This window comes from Phascolarctos cinereus, unplaced genomic scaffold (assembly GCF_003287225.1).
Source record: "Phascolarctos cinereus isolate Bilbo 61053 unplaced genomic scaffold, phaCin_HiC Scaffold_726;HRSCAF=1367, whole genome shotgun sequence".
Lineage (NCBI taxonomy): Eukaryota > Metazoa > Chordata > Mammalia > Diprotodontia > Phascolarctidae > Phascolarctos > Phascolarctos cinereus.
The window spans coordinates 381,391,674-381,406,478 of NW_027556098.1; the positions used below are offsets into that span (position 1 = coordinate 381,391,674).

The following is a 14,805-nucleotide window of genomic DNA, read 5'->3' on the forward strand; positions in this document are numbered from 1 at the left end:
GCTAGCCCTAGGTTGCCAGGGGTGTTAGTGTGAGCTGGCCCTGGGGTAAAACAGTGCACAAGACTGGATTGGAAAGGTTTTCTGTAGCACAGTGTACATGTTGCACAAGGTTCTACAGATGAATGGCAAGTGACCATGGCGGGGTGGAGGGAATTGGGGGGGAGGTGTTGGGGGTTGTCTTTTAAATAGAAACAATAAGTTGAACTTGTATGGAATCTTACTGGATTGTAAATTCTGAGGGCAAGGCTTGCCTTATATATATCTCTTCACTTCTGATATAGTGCTTTGCTTGTAGCAGGTGCTTAATAATTTACTTGAATGAATACATTACATTTATGTAGTTGTTTACAAAGTATTTTCCCCATTCTGTAACCCAGGGAAACTGACCTGGGAGTAGTTACGTGGTATGCCCTAGGTTATTTGGTAGTAGATGGTGGCATCAGGATTACAAGCAAGCTCTGTAGATGGTGACAGCTCATATATGTCACTTGTATGACATTGGGCAAAATGATTCACCTTCGTCAGACCCATTTTCTTTATTTATAATATGGGGCAGTAGAAGATGTATAATAACAGATGCTCCCTTAGGGTCGTTTTAGCAGTCGTGGTCGGTGATCCCATGGTATCCTGACTGTTCAAACCCAACTTGTGCTATACCTGTGAAGGGCCTCACAAAGTGGGGGGGGGGGGGTTTGGTTTTAGAATGTCATATTCAGGTTACAAGGTTTGGAATGAATAGAGTGGGGTAATGGAAATCATTCTGGACTGAGTGTCACCCAGATTTGAATACCAGCTTTGCGACTCCTTACGCCTTGTATGTGTAAGCCTGCCTTGGTAATATGCGGAACCCTCTGCCTGCTATGCACCAGTCTGTGAACCTGGGCACCACCTGTAATTTGACCTTTTTTTATCTTGATGTTGCATAATTCACAGCTGTATAACACCTCACCTCACCCCACCCTCTTCCCCTGTGAAGATATAGATGCTAAACAGATGGGCTTTTATAGTGACATCATTGAAAGAATGCAGGGTTTCTTAGCTGTAATTTCTCTGGTCATTCTGTTCTGGGCTTGTCAGTTTGTCTGTTTGCAACTCCCAGGGTATTTGTACTAACTCGGTGAATTACCAGCCCACATGCACATCTGCATTCTTCATCCACTTTGTTTTCCACAGTAGAAAAATGTGGCTGTGTATTTGAGCAAAACAAATCAACACCTTGTCCATGTCTGTAAAGGGATGTCTTAGAAAACAGAGTGATTTTATTACTACCAACTTGAGCTTAATATTCACTTTAAAAAACTATATAACAGAAGTTTGGGCTTTCTTAGATAATCTTTTTTTGTTCTTTGTATATTAAGATGTTTGTATTTGTTGATGATTGTTTAGTTTGTAATAGAAAAAAAAATCCGCGGCTCATCTCTTGGGTATATTGTATTGCTCAGGTTCTACGGTATTTTTGGGGTCAGCTGTTGTTATTATCATCATTACTGTTACTGTTTGTTTTCATATTGATTTGCTTCTGTCTTTCCTTTCTCAGAGTGACCAGCAGTTGGATTGTGCCTTGGACTTAATGAGGCGACTGCCTCCTCAGCAGATTGAGAAGAACCTCAGTGACTTGATCGACTTGGTAAGTGCCTGGCTTTAGAGCCTTTGGGCCGGCTGGCCGGCCGAGTGTTGTGTGCCTCTGTACCCATCCTTTTACTCCAGGAGCCAGCCTGCTGTGACATCCTTCTAATCAGGGGAGGGAGTTTGGGGCTGGGGAGAAGGGGCTTCATGGAGGGGAAGGTTCCTGAGAAGATGGCCAAGCCCAGCAGGAGCTGCTGCGGCAGGTGAGAGCAAAGGTCAAAGGAGATGTTTGACGAGAGCCTGCCTGGGCCAGAGCCCATCAGCGACACAGAGGCCCGGGGGAGTCTAGCGTTCAAGCTGAGACTTCCTGCTCAGCTGTTGTGGCTGGGCTTGAAGAGTCACGAAGCTGGCCCTCCCGGCCTTCCATCTTCTGGCAACACTGTGCTCGCACTGACTGTTGTTGAGCATCTGGTGTGTCCAAAACAAACTCTTACCCACATGGAGCTTGCAGTCCTCCAGGCAAGACAACTCCCCCCTGTTACTTAATAGATGAAATACTAAAGGCACATGGCCAAATACAACTAGGCAGCAAACTAAGGCAGGCAGTCATTTAACACTCAGTAAGTGTCTAGATCAGTGGCGGGGAGCCTGTGGCCTCGAGGCCACATGTGGCCCTCTGGGTCCTCAAGAGTTTCCCTAAGATGTGTTAAGTGCTGCGAATACAAAGAAGAGCAAATGACGCTCCCTGTCTAATGCAGGAGGCAACACACAAACTATGTACCCAGGATAATGTGGAGATAATCAGCAGGATGAAGGCATTAGCAGCATTGAGAGAGGCTGGGAAAAGCTGCTTGTGGAAGGTGAGATTTTAGCTGGGCCTTGAAAGAAGCCAGAGCATCCGGAAGGGAGAGCATTCCCGGCATGGGGGGTGGGGTGACAAGCAGGGAAAATGTCTACATCTGGAAATGGATTGTCTTGTTGGAGCCGCAGCAGAGAGGCCAGTGTCACTGGATGGAAGAGTATGTGAGGAGTAGGGTGTAAGGTGTAGGATGACTAGAAAGGTCGAGGGGAGCCAGTTTAGGAGGGCCTTGGAATGCCAAGCATGGGATTTTACATTTGATCCTGGAGATGATAGACAGTGGAGCTCGGGGAGGGGGAGCTGCCTGGGGAGTGACGTGGTGGGACCTGCTCTTCAAAACTTTTATGGCTGATTAGAGGGGGGAAAGATTTGAAGCAGCTAGGCCCCAGGGCCCCCACCCCCAGCAGCTATTGTAATAATCTAGGTGATGAGGGTCTGCACCAGGGGGGTGGCAGTGCCAGAGGAGAGAGAAGGGGGCATATTTGGGAGATGTTTAAAGATTCAGAACTGCCCTGCATTGTTACTTTTTTGAAGCAGGGCAGTGTGGTGGGACGGAGTATTACAAGGTACACATCACAAGGATATTTTCCCTGTTTTTATAAACCAGGAAACTGAAACTCGGGAAAGTTGGGACTTATTCAAGATTGTACAGGTGGGTAGTAAGCATCAGAGCCAGTGTTGTTCTAGTAATCCATGTTGCCTCATATGAGTAAATAGTGTGTACTAATTAAGTACCTATTGTGTGCTAGGCACTGTGCTGAGCTCAGGAGTTACAAAGAGAGGCATGAGGAGCTCTCAGTCTAGTTGGAGGAGACATTATGCACAGATAAGCCCTAGATAAGGTCAGTTGGAGGAAAGGCCTTAGCATTGGGGGGGATCAGGAAAGGCTTCCTGTGGGTGGCAAGATTTTAGCTGGGACCTGCAGGAAGCCATAAGATGGAGCTGAGCAGGGAGAGCACTGCAGGCATGAGGGCCAGCCAGAGAAAACACCCAGCATCAGCAGGTGAAGTGTCTAGTTTGAGGAAGAGCATAAACCAGGAAATGTGCTCTGGGCTCTCCTGGCCTCAGCTGGAAATGAAGGCCAGCTAGCCTAGCCATTCCCTACTTCATAGGAATGCTATGAAGGTGAATGAAGAATGGGAAACTCTTGTTTGTCCAGAATGGCTGGGCAACAGGGCACCTCTTCAATCACATGCTCCTGTTAACTGGAGGTCCCCACAGACCTTCTACCTGGACTGTAAGTTCCTGAAGAATGTGAGAAGTCTTGGACTGTGTTGGGCACATTTTTAACATCAGTTTAGAAGGAACTCCAGGATCTTGTCAATTAAATACAAAGTGTCAGTTTAGGAGGGAGGAGGGAACATGGAAAAAAATAGACCGTTGGTAGGGATGCAGTGGGGACAGATTTGAGCTCCAGCTCTGCCCTAGGCCGTCTTGGTGACCCTGGATAGAGCGTTTCACCTCTATGGGCCTCACTCTCTTTATTTACAGAATGAGGAAGCTAAACTAGCTTTGTCCTTTCCTCTCAAACAGTCTGTGTCCTAAGGGCCCTCCCAGCTCTGACATCCTGTGTCCTAAGGCCCCTTCCAGCTCTGACAGCCTGTGTTCTAAGGCCCCTCCCAGCTCTGACAGCCTGTGTTCTAAAGGCCCTCCCAGCTCTGACATCCTGTGTCCTAAGGGCCCTCCCAGCTCTGACATCCTGTGTTCTAAGGGCCCTCCCAGTTCAGACATCCTGTGTTCTAATGGCACTTCCCAACTCTGACACTCTTGGTTCTAAGGCCCCTGCTCAGCTCTCATTTTCATAGATGTGTGATTCTAAACAAATTGTGCTCAGTCTCTATTGACAAGCCAGTATAGAATATAATCTTTTTCTTTTATTCTCAGTCATCAATGTCATTATAACTAAACTCTGGTTATTTGAGCTCCCTGTCTGTTTGATGTTGGAGTTAATGGGTATTTACTGTATTTGTGAGCAGGATTGTTGCAGTTAAGTCCGTCTGTAGTTTGTTTCTCTTGAATATTCCCCAGTTTACAAGTTGATGAGTTTTCCCTGAATTCCAAGAGATGGTTGGAAACCCAGAATAGAAGCCTTCGTTTCACGTACCCAGTGATTAGTCTGATGTTGTAGAATTAGGTAAACTATTTTGTGCAGATTCTAAGCATTCCTTCCATGCACACCTGCCCCAGATAATGAAGAGAACATTGTTTTCACAACAACAAAAATGCTAGCGTTTTTTAGACTGACCAGAAGTTTAAGGATTTGCCAACATTCTCCAGAAAGGAAGTGGCATTCCTTAGATCTCTTTGCCAGGGAGCTGTAGGGGAATTTATCAAGCCTCACTGTAGATGAGTACTGAAGAGAAACACTTAGCCAGGCTTGGGCAGGCTACTTTCCCGGACCATACCTTTCTTTGCTTGATCTGGTTTTGCTCTTTTGTGTAGTCTTAGATCCTTGGGAAGCTTTAAGGGTTACAGAGTATTTTCACATATATTTCCATTCATCTTCAGTGGAGCCCTGGCAATATTGTCCCTATTTTACAGTGGAGGAAACTGAGATTCCGAAGTGACTTGAGCACCTTAGAAAGTCAGCTGGGGCCAGATTAGAGACCCTGCCTGCTCCATCCTGCTGGGGCAGCCTATCCAGATGGAAAGAGTGGGCAGGCATGCTTGGACCCAGATGTCTTTGAGCAAGTCACTTCCCTTTTGTCTCTCAGTTTCTTCAGTTGTCAGATGGGGCTAGTAAGGTTTTTTTTTTCCTTAATGGAAACCTGGATGCTTTTACTGTTTTGACAGCAGAGAACAAACAGGGCCCACAGGCCAGGACTTCTGGCGCAGCGATCCATGACCCTGTCCCCTTAGCACGTAGATGGGGCGTGAGAAATATGTCCTTGATTTGATCTGCAGCCAGTGGAGTGGCCTCTGTCCTGAAATTTGGACATCCTGAGCAGGGGTACACACAAGGCGGCAGCTCTTGCACTTGTGAAGTACTTTGCAAACCAAGAGGGCCTGAGTAAATACCAGGTACTTATGGTCCATCTGTCTGTGTGTTGGTGCACTGTGGTGGGCTCTGTCAATGCTTAAGTGGTCTCAGAAATGAATGTGTAGCTTCTTAGTCCAGGAGGCTGGTGAGCAGAGACTTGTGGGAGAAGGTCAAAGTCGGAAAAGCCAGAGGAGCCTCTTCAGCTCTCAGACGTCTTTGACCTCCTCTGGCATCTCTCTGTTTGCTGGCAGGGTGAGGCAGATTTTGGCAGAGCTTATATTGGAGCCCATTAGCATTCCTCCAGTCCGTCAGTCCTTTGCCTTTTAAAAGCAAACCAAAAATAGCCTTAAATCTGCTTATCTGCTCAGAAAACCTTCCTGTGTGTACAGGTTGGCAATTTCCGTGGCTTCCCCAGTGACCCTGAGGCTTGTCCTGTCCCCCAGGCATCCTGGTTTTTCCTGTAACTGGGAGTAGAATCAGAGCAGCCTGGTACTCCTATTCTGTCCTTTGTGGGAAGGGTCCTTTGGAGGAAGCGTTTATGGGCATACGTCTGAGGTGGAGCAGATGTCCTGACACTTTGACCAGGCAGCTGATAATTTGATCTGTAATGGTCTCAGCATATTCCTCGTTTAGTAGCGGGAGGTCCCCTCCTGAAATAGAAAGGGCAGGCCTGAGCACAAGCTTTGTATGGTCAAGCTGAGTGCAGAACATGCTCCCGGACGCTTAGGATGGGATATCGTCACAGAAGGTGGCCCCGTCCTTTGTTGGCACAGCACTTAACCGCCTAAAGGTCGTTCCTTATTCAAGGGTCTGCTCAGTTTGGGGTGGTTAGTCCCCATTTAGATCAGAAAAAAGAGAATGAGATGGGGATTGTAAGAGTTAGAATGGGAGGAGGGGATCTTGGGGACCTTCTAGTCAGTTCTCAGATATGGAAATGGAAGCCCAGTGATGTTCAGTGACTTGCTTAAGCTCACACAGCTTGGAAATGGCAGGGCCAGTATTTGAACTCCAGACACTACGTTCTTCCCATATTCCCATGGCACTGTTATTTGGGAGGAAGCTGATTATGGGGTAAAAGGGCCCTGAATTGGAAATTGGACTATTTGGGTTTGAGCCTAGGCCTGCCTTTGAGCCTCAGTTTCTTTGTCAACCCTGATGATAAATTCACAACAAAAAGGTCTGTTAAGGACTGGAGCTTTGGCAGAATTCTAAGCACCCTGCACACAAACTATAACTCAGTGAAATCTGCTCCCAAGAAGGCAGACCGACAGGGCTTGCTCACTTACTTTATGGGTGGTCTCTTCTGCTGCCACATCCAAATGGGGCCTTGTTGTTATCTGGATGGATAGAACCAACGTAGTACAAACCCATTTCTATGACAGGTGGGAATGTCCCTCTCTGGGCTCATCTGCACCCATTTCTGTTCCCTCTCTCCCCCTGTCCCATTGGGCTCCAAGTGAGAGCTGACATTGCACAGAGATGTGGTCTCATTTGAACCCTGTGAGATCAGTGGGGCAGGTAGGATTGTCACTATCATGCTCATCCCTGGAGCATTACACCTCAGGATCATCTGGTCCAGGCGTCTTGAACCTTCTCTGTGGCATGGAGCCCTTCTTAGAATCATGGTTTTAAATGCATAAAACAAAACACAAAGGATACAGATTATCTAGAAATACAGTTATTAAAATGTTTTAAGGAAAATAATCTCATGGACTCCAGGTTAAGAGCCCTTGATTGCCTCCAACATCCCTTATGTGATTGGAAATTGAGGCCCAGCAAGATTAAATGAGAAGGAGAAACAAGTAAATAGCAGCACTAAGATTCAAGCACTGAAGGATAAACAGAAGCCGAAAAACAGCCCGTTTGGGTTTGATTCAGGAAAAACTTGTTCACCTTTAGTGCTGGCCCCAGTGGAAGAATGGGGCTTCTGGCAGAGCTGGCTGCACCCCTTGGGTGGCCTTCATTGGGGAAGTGTGTCTAGGTGCAGGTTGGCTGAGCTAGATGGCTGCCGAGGGGCCCGTCGATCTCAGAAACTGTGGGATTCTGAGGCCACATTTCCCAGCTCCATAGAAAAAGAAACTTGGGAGAGGTGGGGTGAAGTGCCCAACATTGGTCAGCTGGTAAGGGAGTGGTAGAGCTGGGACTCCAACCCAGACCTTCTGCCTCCCAGGCCAGCTTTCCTTCTAGTCCACCACGTTGCTGCACTTAGTTACCGTCTCTGAGTCACCTGAGTCATGGGTGCTCCTGTAGTCAGACCCGCCTGGCCTCCGAGGGCTGCTCTGAACCATCCCTGTAGGAGAGCCTGCATTTGACTTGCCATTTGAGGAGGGAAGGTGCTCACCAACCAGAGGCCTCCAGCAGGCTTTTAATGAACTCCATTCCTTGGAAAGCTGTGGAGGGAGGTTTTGAAGTGAGCACTTAGCTGTGTGAGCAGGCTGCATCTGAGAAACAGGGAACCCCACGGATCCAGAACGTCATGTGTGGAGCCCTTTATGTATTCCTTCCTACCCCCACCTCGGTGGGCTAAGTCCCCGAGAACGATTGCACTCCCAGAACTGCCCCGCCTGGGAGGCAGATGTCTGTGATTAAAGGTGAAGCCCTTAGCTTAAGGAGGACAGCAGAGGGATGGGGTGGGGGTGGGAGGGGGGCTTGGTCTGAATCAAATCCAGTGACTTGATTTCTTTCAAAAATAAGGAAATGTGGCGCCTCTTGGGGTCCTCATCTCTTCCCCATCTGTCCCCCTCAGCACTTATGACTGGAAGATATAGCCTTTATTTCATCCTATTAAGGAGAAAAGAGGAACAGTTTTCCCTGAACCCATTTGGACTAGTATTGCTTCAGATCAAATGAATGGAGGAAGGGAGGTAGAAGAAGTGGTTTCTTTTCTCTTGGGGTTCACTCTGCCACAACCTCTGTGAAGGCCTCTGATCTCTTGGAAAGTAATGACTGCCATTCTTCCTCTGTGTGTCTTCTATGCCCAACCAAGGCCCCCATCAAGTGCTTAAGAAATACTTCTTGAATGAATGCCTAGTAAATGGTTGTGTGCTCTGGAGTGGTCATTCAGCAGTACGTTCTATGAACGCTTTTTAAGCCTGCAGATCACACTGCTGTACAGTGCTGGGGACCAGTACTGTGTTTGCATTTGACATGGTTGCTGCCTTCCAGCAGCGGCCTTAGACAAGCGGCACCAATGTACATTCCTTTTTCTTGGCTCCCACATAGAACAAGCAGCTCTGACATTTTTGTGGGTGCTCCACTTAGGGAGTCATCTCAGTGTTCCCAAGGAAAGAAACTGTATGCCACATGGCAGCTCTAGCCAAGGGCTTGAATTTCCCCAAAGTCAGGTGTTTTGAAGGGATGCTATCTGCCCCAGATCATATCTCTTCCTCACCACCCCCCAACCCCTGCCATTGAGATGACATGGACTTGGCCAGGGACCTATTCTTTCCACTACTCATAGCTTTCTGAAGAGTTTGGGAATGGATTTTTCCCCCCATCTTTGATCTGACTGAAAATTGACTCCTGCCTTTAGAGAGGATGGGGTGGGGAAATCCCAGCAGTGCAATTTCTCATTCCTTTTCCATGCCCTCATTTGTTTTCTGTTTTACCCTGTTTACCTATTTACCTTCATTAAGCCTCCTGGAATTCTGGTGTGGAACCTTGGGCAGGTGAGGCCCTTTACTTCTTAGAGCTTAAGGTTCTTCTCCAATAAAAGAGGGATCCAGATATGTCTGCTCTGTTGTATAGAACTATTGGGAAGACAGTCCTGTGTCAGCCTGAAAGTGCTTTACACAGGGGAGAGCTCATCGTGTTTTGTATACATGTCCTATCTTCCCCACTCCCAGTTATACCATAAATTCTTTAATGACAGGCTCTATTTTTCATCTTTGAGTCTCCAGCACATAGTCACTATGCACATCCTAAGGGATTAATAAATGCTTGTTTGGATTAAATGGAAGTCCATGGGATATTAGGGTCAGTACCTTTAAAAAAAATAATAATTCTAGCAGCTTGCGTTTTCCCATGTATCAGTAAACCTAAATCATTTTTCTAAGTTAAGGGAAAAAAGGGCATTCATCATGGGTATTTCTGTGAACGTGGTAAGTTCGAGGGAAGGCAGCCCATTTTTTCTTTCTTCTGCGTTTTTTGGACTCTTGGAGCTAGCCCTGTCCTCTGCACCTTGATGGGGTTGAGTCCATGCTGGTGCCAGTTAGCTCATGCTGGCCCAAGAGCCATTCAGGTGTGGCCTCCCCTTCCCAGCTTGTCCACCTCCCGTTCTCCAACTGGGCCTTCATGGCTGTTTCTTTGTGTCCTTGGTCCTTTATCATATGAGCCCAGAAACTTTTTTGTGCAGAGCTAAGGTTATAATCTGCACAGTGGAGGTGTTGGCAGTATACAGCCTTTGTCCCCTTCCTCCCCTGCAGATACCACCAGAAGAGATTACTGCAGTGAGGTCTGTAGCTGTGGAGAATTCAGTCTGCCATTTGGATGAATTACATTGCTGTGCCAACTGGAACTTCCAGACTTCCTTCCATTTTAGTGACCATTCACTGTATCTCTCTTCTGTCAACTCTTGGGGATGACTGACGTGTCTAAAGTTACTATGAAAATTATCACTTGGGCTTTTCAGCCCCGGTATGTTTGGGGTTGGCAGTAGCAATGTGGATGTGGCCAAAGGAGCCCTAGCCTGCGAGTCAGAAGGTCCCGGTCAGAGTTGGAGTCCTGCCACCTTTTCTCTTGTTCCTGATTACCTGTATGACAGCACAGGATAACACGGCCTGTCTGGGGCTCAGTTTCCTCATCTGTATAGTGAGGCAGTTGGCTCACTGAGGCCCCCTCTAAATCTAATTGCTATTACCCTCTGAATGTCAGCTGCACATCAGTCCAATGCAGTGGGCATCTATTAAGCTCCTACCACGTATAAGGCACCTTTCAGGGCGCTCGGGATCCAAACCCGAAGCGCTTCCTGCTTCAGAGGACCATGTGTCGTGTGGTGAGGCTCAGAGAGCACACAGGGCACGAGGCGAGCTTGTGGGAAACCCTAGTCTGGGAGGGGCGGGGGAGTGCGCAGGAATCACCCGAACTGATCCTTGAAGGAAGGCGAGGATGCTGAGTGCAGAAATGAGGAGCAGTGCCCAGAGGCAGCCCCAGCCGGGGGGGAGTTCACGGACGGGGAGAGTAGGATGAAGCAGGAGGCAGAGGTTGGGAAGAGCTCGCCAGCACTAGGCAGGGGAGGCTGGAGGCCTTGATTGGGGGCCCATGCCAGTGCAGCCTGCACCCGTCCCTCCTTGCCCCCACTGCTACCCCGCCCTCCAAACCAAAGCACCAGAGACCATGCCTAAGAAGAGCTTGTTTGCTTAGTCCAGTATTCCCTGGGCCTTTGGGTCCTTCTCTTACCTGGGACATTGCCGCTGGAAGGTTATGTTAATAGTGAACTGTCCCATTGTTCCATTCACCATCCCTGGGACTTCCCAGATCAAAAACCCTTCCCTGCCATGTCAACTCTTCCTTAAGAATGAAAGCACCTTGAGGTCTGGCTCTTCTGCATTTGGACCCTCAGCACCCTGAAAGGTGCCTTATACAGGTTCATGCATCCTGATACTGGAAGAAACCCTAGGGAAGTGTGAAAGAGAGAAGAGTTAGTCCCACCATCTTTGCTTCAGGGACTTGGTGAGGGGGCAGTTCAGGAAACCTACCCCAACTGTCCTCTGGAAGGACAGACTTCAGGATCTAGGGATAAAAGAGATCCTGGCAGCACCAGGGCCAGCCAAAACTAGATTCACAACCAAGAAGTGTAACAGCCACATAGCTCCACGTGCTACTGAGGTCCGTGCTTCCTGGGGGCCAGCAGGACAAAGAGAAAGCAGTCTGGCTCAGTGGCCACTCTTCATCTCTTGCTACTTTTCAGCAGAAGGCCAGGACTGTGTATTAGGACACCTGGCTTCTAGTGGTTAGGAAGCCGTGCCTCCCCTGCCCCCAGGCATCCTTCCTCGGTGTGTTTTTACAGGTGCTGCCGGTCACAGCTCTTGACTTTCCACAGTGGTGCATTATAAGCCAGTTAGGGCTTGCAAAGCTTAGCTTATTTAGCCTGGAAGGGAGGAGATTTAGAAGGCCCTCGATTGAGATATTTGAGATAGTAATGAAAGCTGAGCAGGGCCCACCCTTTTTCCCCCTCCGATCCTGAACAGCAAGGGACAGGATCTTCTCCTCGCAAAGGTAGAGATGCCAATCTGCATAGCACTGAGGCAGCCTTCCCCACCACCAGGTCAGAGTCAAGGCCGTGGCTGGCTGCTTTTATGACCACTAATAACATTTGTAGCTTGACTAGAACAGTAATCTGATCTCATGCTTCACATCCTGCCCTTAGACAGAATGGGCCTTTTTCATCTCTCGTCATGGCTGCTTGTGGACCAGTAAGTGACCAATAAGAAGCAGCATGCTGAGAGGGAAGAGACCTAGCCAGGGGCCTGGGTGTGAGTCCTAGTGCCGTTGCTACTGCTTCCAGATCTTAGGGGACAAAACCATTGGATTTCAGAGTTGGAAAGGACCCTCCTAGGCTACCTAGACCAAACCAGACCCAAAAAAGAAGCACATCTACGGTGGACCCACCAAATGGGGATCAAGCTTTTCCTGGAAGACCTCAAGTGAGCTCCCATTCCCCGTTACCTCCCATGGCAGCATCAGTGCTTGTGGAAGTGGATTCCACTTTTGGACAGCTCTGATTGTTAGGAAGTTTTTCCCTTCGGCATATCAAGCAAAGTCTAATGGCCCTTCCACTTGCCAGCCCTTCAGGCACTTGAAGACAGCTGTTGTGTCACCCTCAAGGCTTCCCGTCCTCACTAAACAGTACTATATAGTAGGAGTCCTGGCAAATGTTGGAAAGGGGGACATGATGGAGAGGATAAATGATAGTCATGGCTGGATGGGAACAGTGTTCTACAGGGAGATCTCAGTTTGGGCTGCAGCTGGTGCACATCTTAGTACTCCTCAGGGAGCCCTGTAGACGTGATGAGAGGAAGCTCAGATGGGGTCTTCTGTATTCATCCTAATCAGTTGATCATTATTTATTATGTGATGATTGTGAAGGTCATTGAGGTTTTTTTTTTCAACCTTCATTTTTGAAAAACAGGAAAACCTTACTAATTTGGAGTGTCTGAAGTAGTGAAAGTTCTAACATAGAAACTTAAAGAAGTGCAGTTTTTATTATTTATAGGATATATATTTTATATATTCGCATACACATGTAGATATAAATGTACACATAATTTATCGAAGAAGAGAGGGGAAAGAAGAGCAGGAGGAGGAAGAGGCAGGGCAGGCAAAGAATGAGAAAGTGGCCTGGTGGATGGCCGGCAGGCTTCAGGAATGTTCCTGCCTCTGACACACACTGACTGGGGGACGTTGGGCAAGGCCTTAGCCTCTCAGTGACCCTGGGGAATTCTGTAGGGTGAGAAGAGGTAGAGCAGGTACCCCACATGCACTGGGAGAGGGCATTTCCTACACCAGTGAAATCATAGATCCGGTAAATACACAAATAAATGAGTGAATGGATGCAAGTGCACGCGTGCACACACACACACACACACACACACACACACACACAGAGTAATGTCAACCAGACTATAAATAATTATTGGGTCAGTCGAGGGCCTTAGGACCTGCTTTCTTTCAGTAATTCAAGAAAAATGTTTTTCATTAAAGACCTATGTACAGAACTCTGTGCTAGGCTCTGTTGACATAAAACTTGATCTCTTCCCTTTTTGGATCAAGGGGATAGAACACTTTTCCTCACAGTGACTCAGAAAGATGAGTAGTGTGAACCTGACTGTCCTCCTTGTACAGAAGAGAAGACTGAGGCTCTGAGGACTTAAATGACTTGCCTATGGTCACACGCAGAGTCGGCTGGTTGTCTGTAGTGGGCTTTGGCCCCTGGCTTCCCAACCCCAAAGCCACCCTTTTTCCACTACACCCCATTGCCCATCCACTAGCCTAAGTGATATTTCCTGATAGTTCATTAGAGGGGTGCATAAGACTGAGAGGAGGAACTGGGAGCATCAGGGAAGGCTTTCTGGAGGAGGGGATTCTTGTTTTGGGCTCAGAAGGCTGAGGGGGGTGCCCTTCTAGGCCTAGGCAACAGTAGAATCGCCAGTGGGGAAGCGGGGGAGTACGGCTTTCTCAATATGCTGGCTCTGCCCAAGAGACAAGCCTGTTTGGTAATTGGAATAACAATGTTAAGAAAAGGCTGTTTTGGGGCAGCTAGGTGGCACAGTGGGTAGAGCACCGACCCTGGATTCAGGAGGACCTGAGCTCACTTAACCCCATTGCCTAGCCAAAAAAAAAAAAAAAGAAAAGGCTGTTTCAGAAATGCCTAGCTGCATGTCTCCTGTGAAGTAGCTTACAGTGCCCCACATAAAGGAGTTTACCCTGTCTGTTTACTTAGCAAATCTTTCTTTTCCCCAAAAAAGTAGAGGGAAGCACAGCTTGGTTCAGATTCTGTATTACCAAGAATGTGAAATAACATTTTATAACTCTGGTGGTCAGGTGCTGCTCATTTTGCTCACTCTGAAAGTACAGTTTCTATCACAGTGTTACCAGTTTGTGGTTTCCATGTGTTTTCCAGATGCTTGGCCTTGTTCTCTTCATGCCTTCTGCTGCTCTCTTTCTTCTGCTGTAGCTGCCACTTTCCCCTTTGATCCCTCATCTCTTGGGCCCTCTGCTTGGTACTTAGAACCGATTCTCATTTCTCTAGGATTCTTGCAGTGGTGTCCCTTCTCACCAAATTTCCAACAGCTGAAACCTGCCTTCCTTAGCTTCTACCCTGGTTCCTGGTTGTGCCCTCTTCAGCCACACTTAATTCTGTTCCTTCCTCTGTGGGCTAGCCCTTAAAACTGTGTCTTCCTTTTCTCTCTACACCATTCTTCTCCAGTCCATTCCCAGGCCTATATTTTTAGAATACATTTTTATTGGGATCTTGTTTTTATGTCACCCACATTTCCCAATGTATCCTCCTTTCCCAGAGAGTAATCTCTTATGACAAAGAAGAAAAAAAAATCAGCCTAATTAACCAAGCTATTGAAAAAGTCTGGTATGTGGTTCACCACATTCATAATCCCCCTTCATCTGGAAAGTGGGGAGAAGTGCCTTCATAGATCCCTTATTTGGAGCCAAGCATGGTCATAATTTTGCAACATTTAGTTTTGATTATTTGTTGATTGCCTTGTTCTACTAACGTCACTCTGCATCAGTTCATGTAAATCTTCCCATGATTCTTCATATTCATTGTATTCATTCTGTTTTGTAAGTCATATTCCATTAAATTCAGGTCACATGACTTGTTTAACTGTTCCACAATAGTTGAAGATCGTATTCTTCTTTAATTATGTTCTGTTTTGATGAGACA

At 47.4% G+C, this 14,805-nt stretch overlaps 1 protein-coding gene across 5 annotated transcripts in view; it reads left to right on the forward strand.

The window, feature by feature from the left end:
* The window catches only part of CAPZB (capping actin protein of muscle Z-line subunit beta), a 173,261-nt gene that overhangs the window by 79,657 nt on the left and 78,799 nt on the right, over positions 1–14,805 (forward strand). For all 5 annotated transcript variants that reach the window (XM_020973228.2, XM_020973227.2, XM_020973225.2 and 2 more), the window contains one exon: positions 1,538–1,627. In XM_020973228.2, coding sequence (XP_020828887.1) covers positions 1,538–1,627 — 90 coding nt within the window. The remainder of the gene's footprint in view (positions 1–1,537; positions 1,628–14,805) is intronic.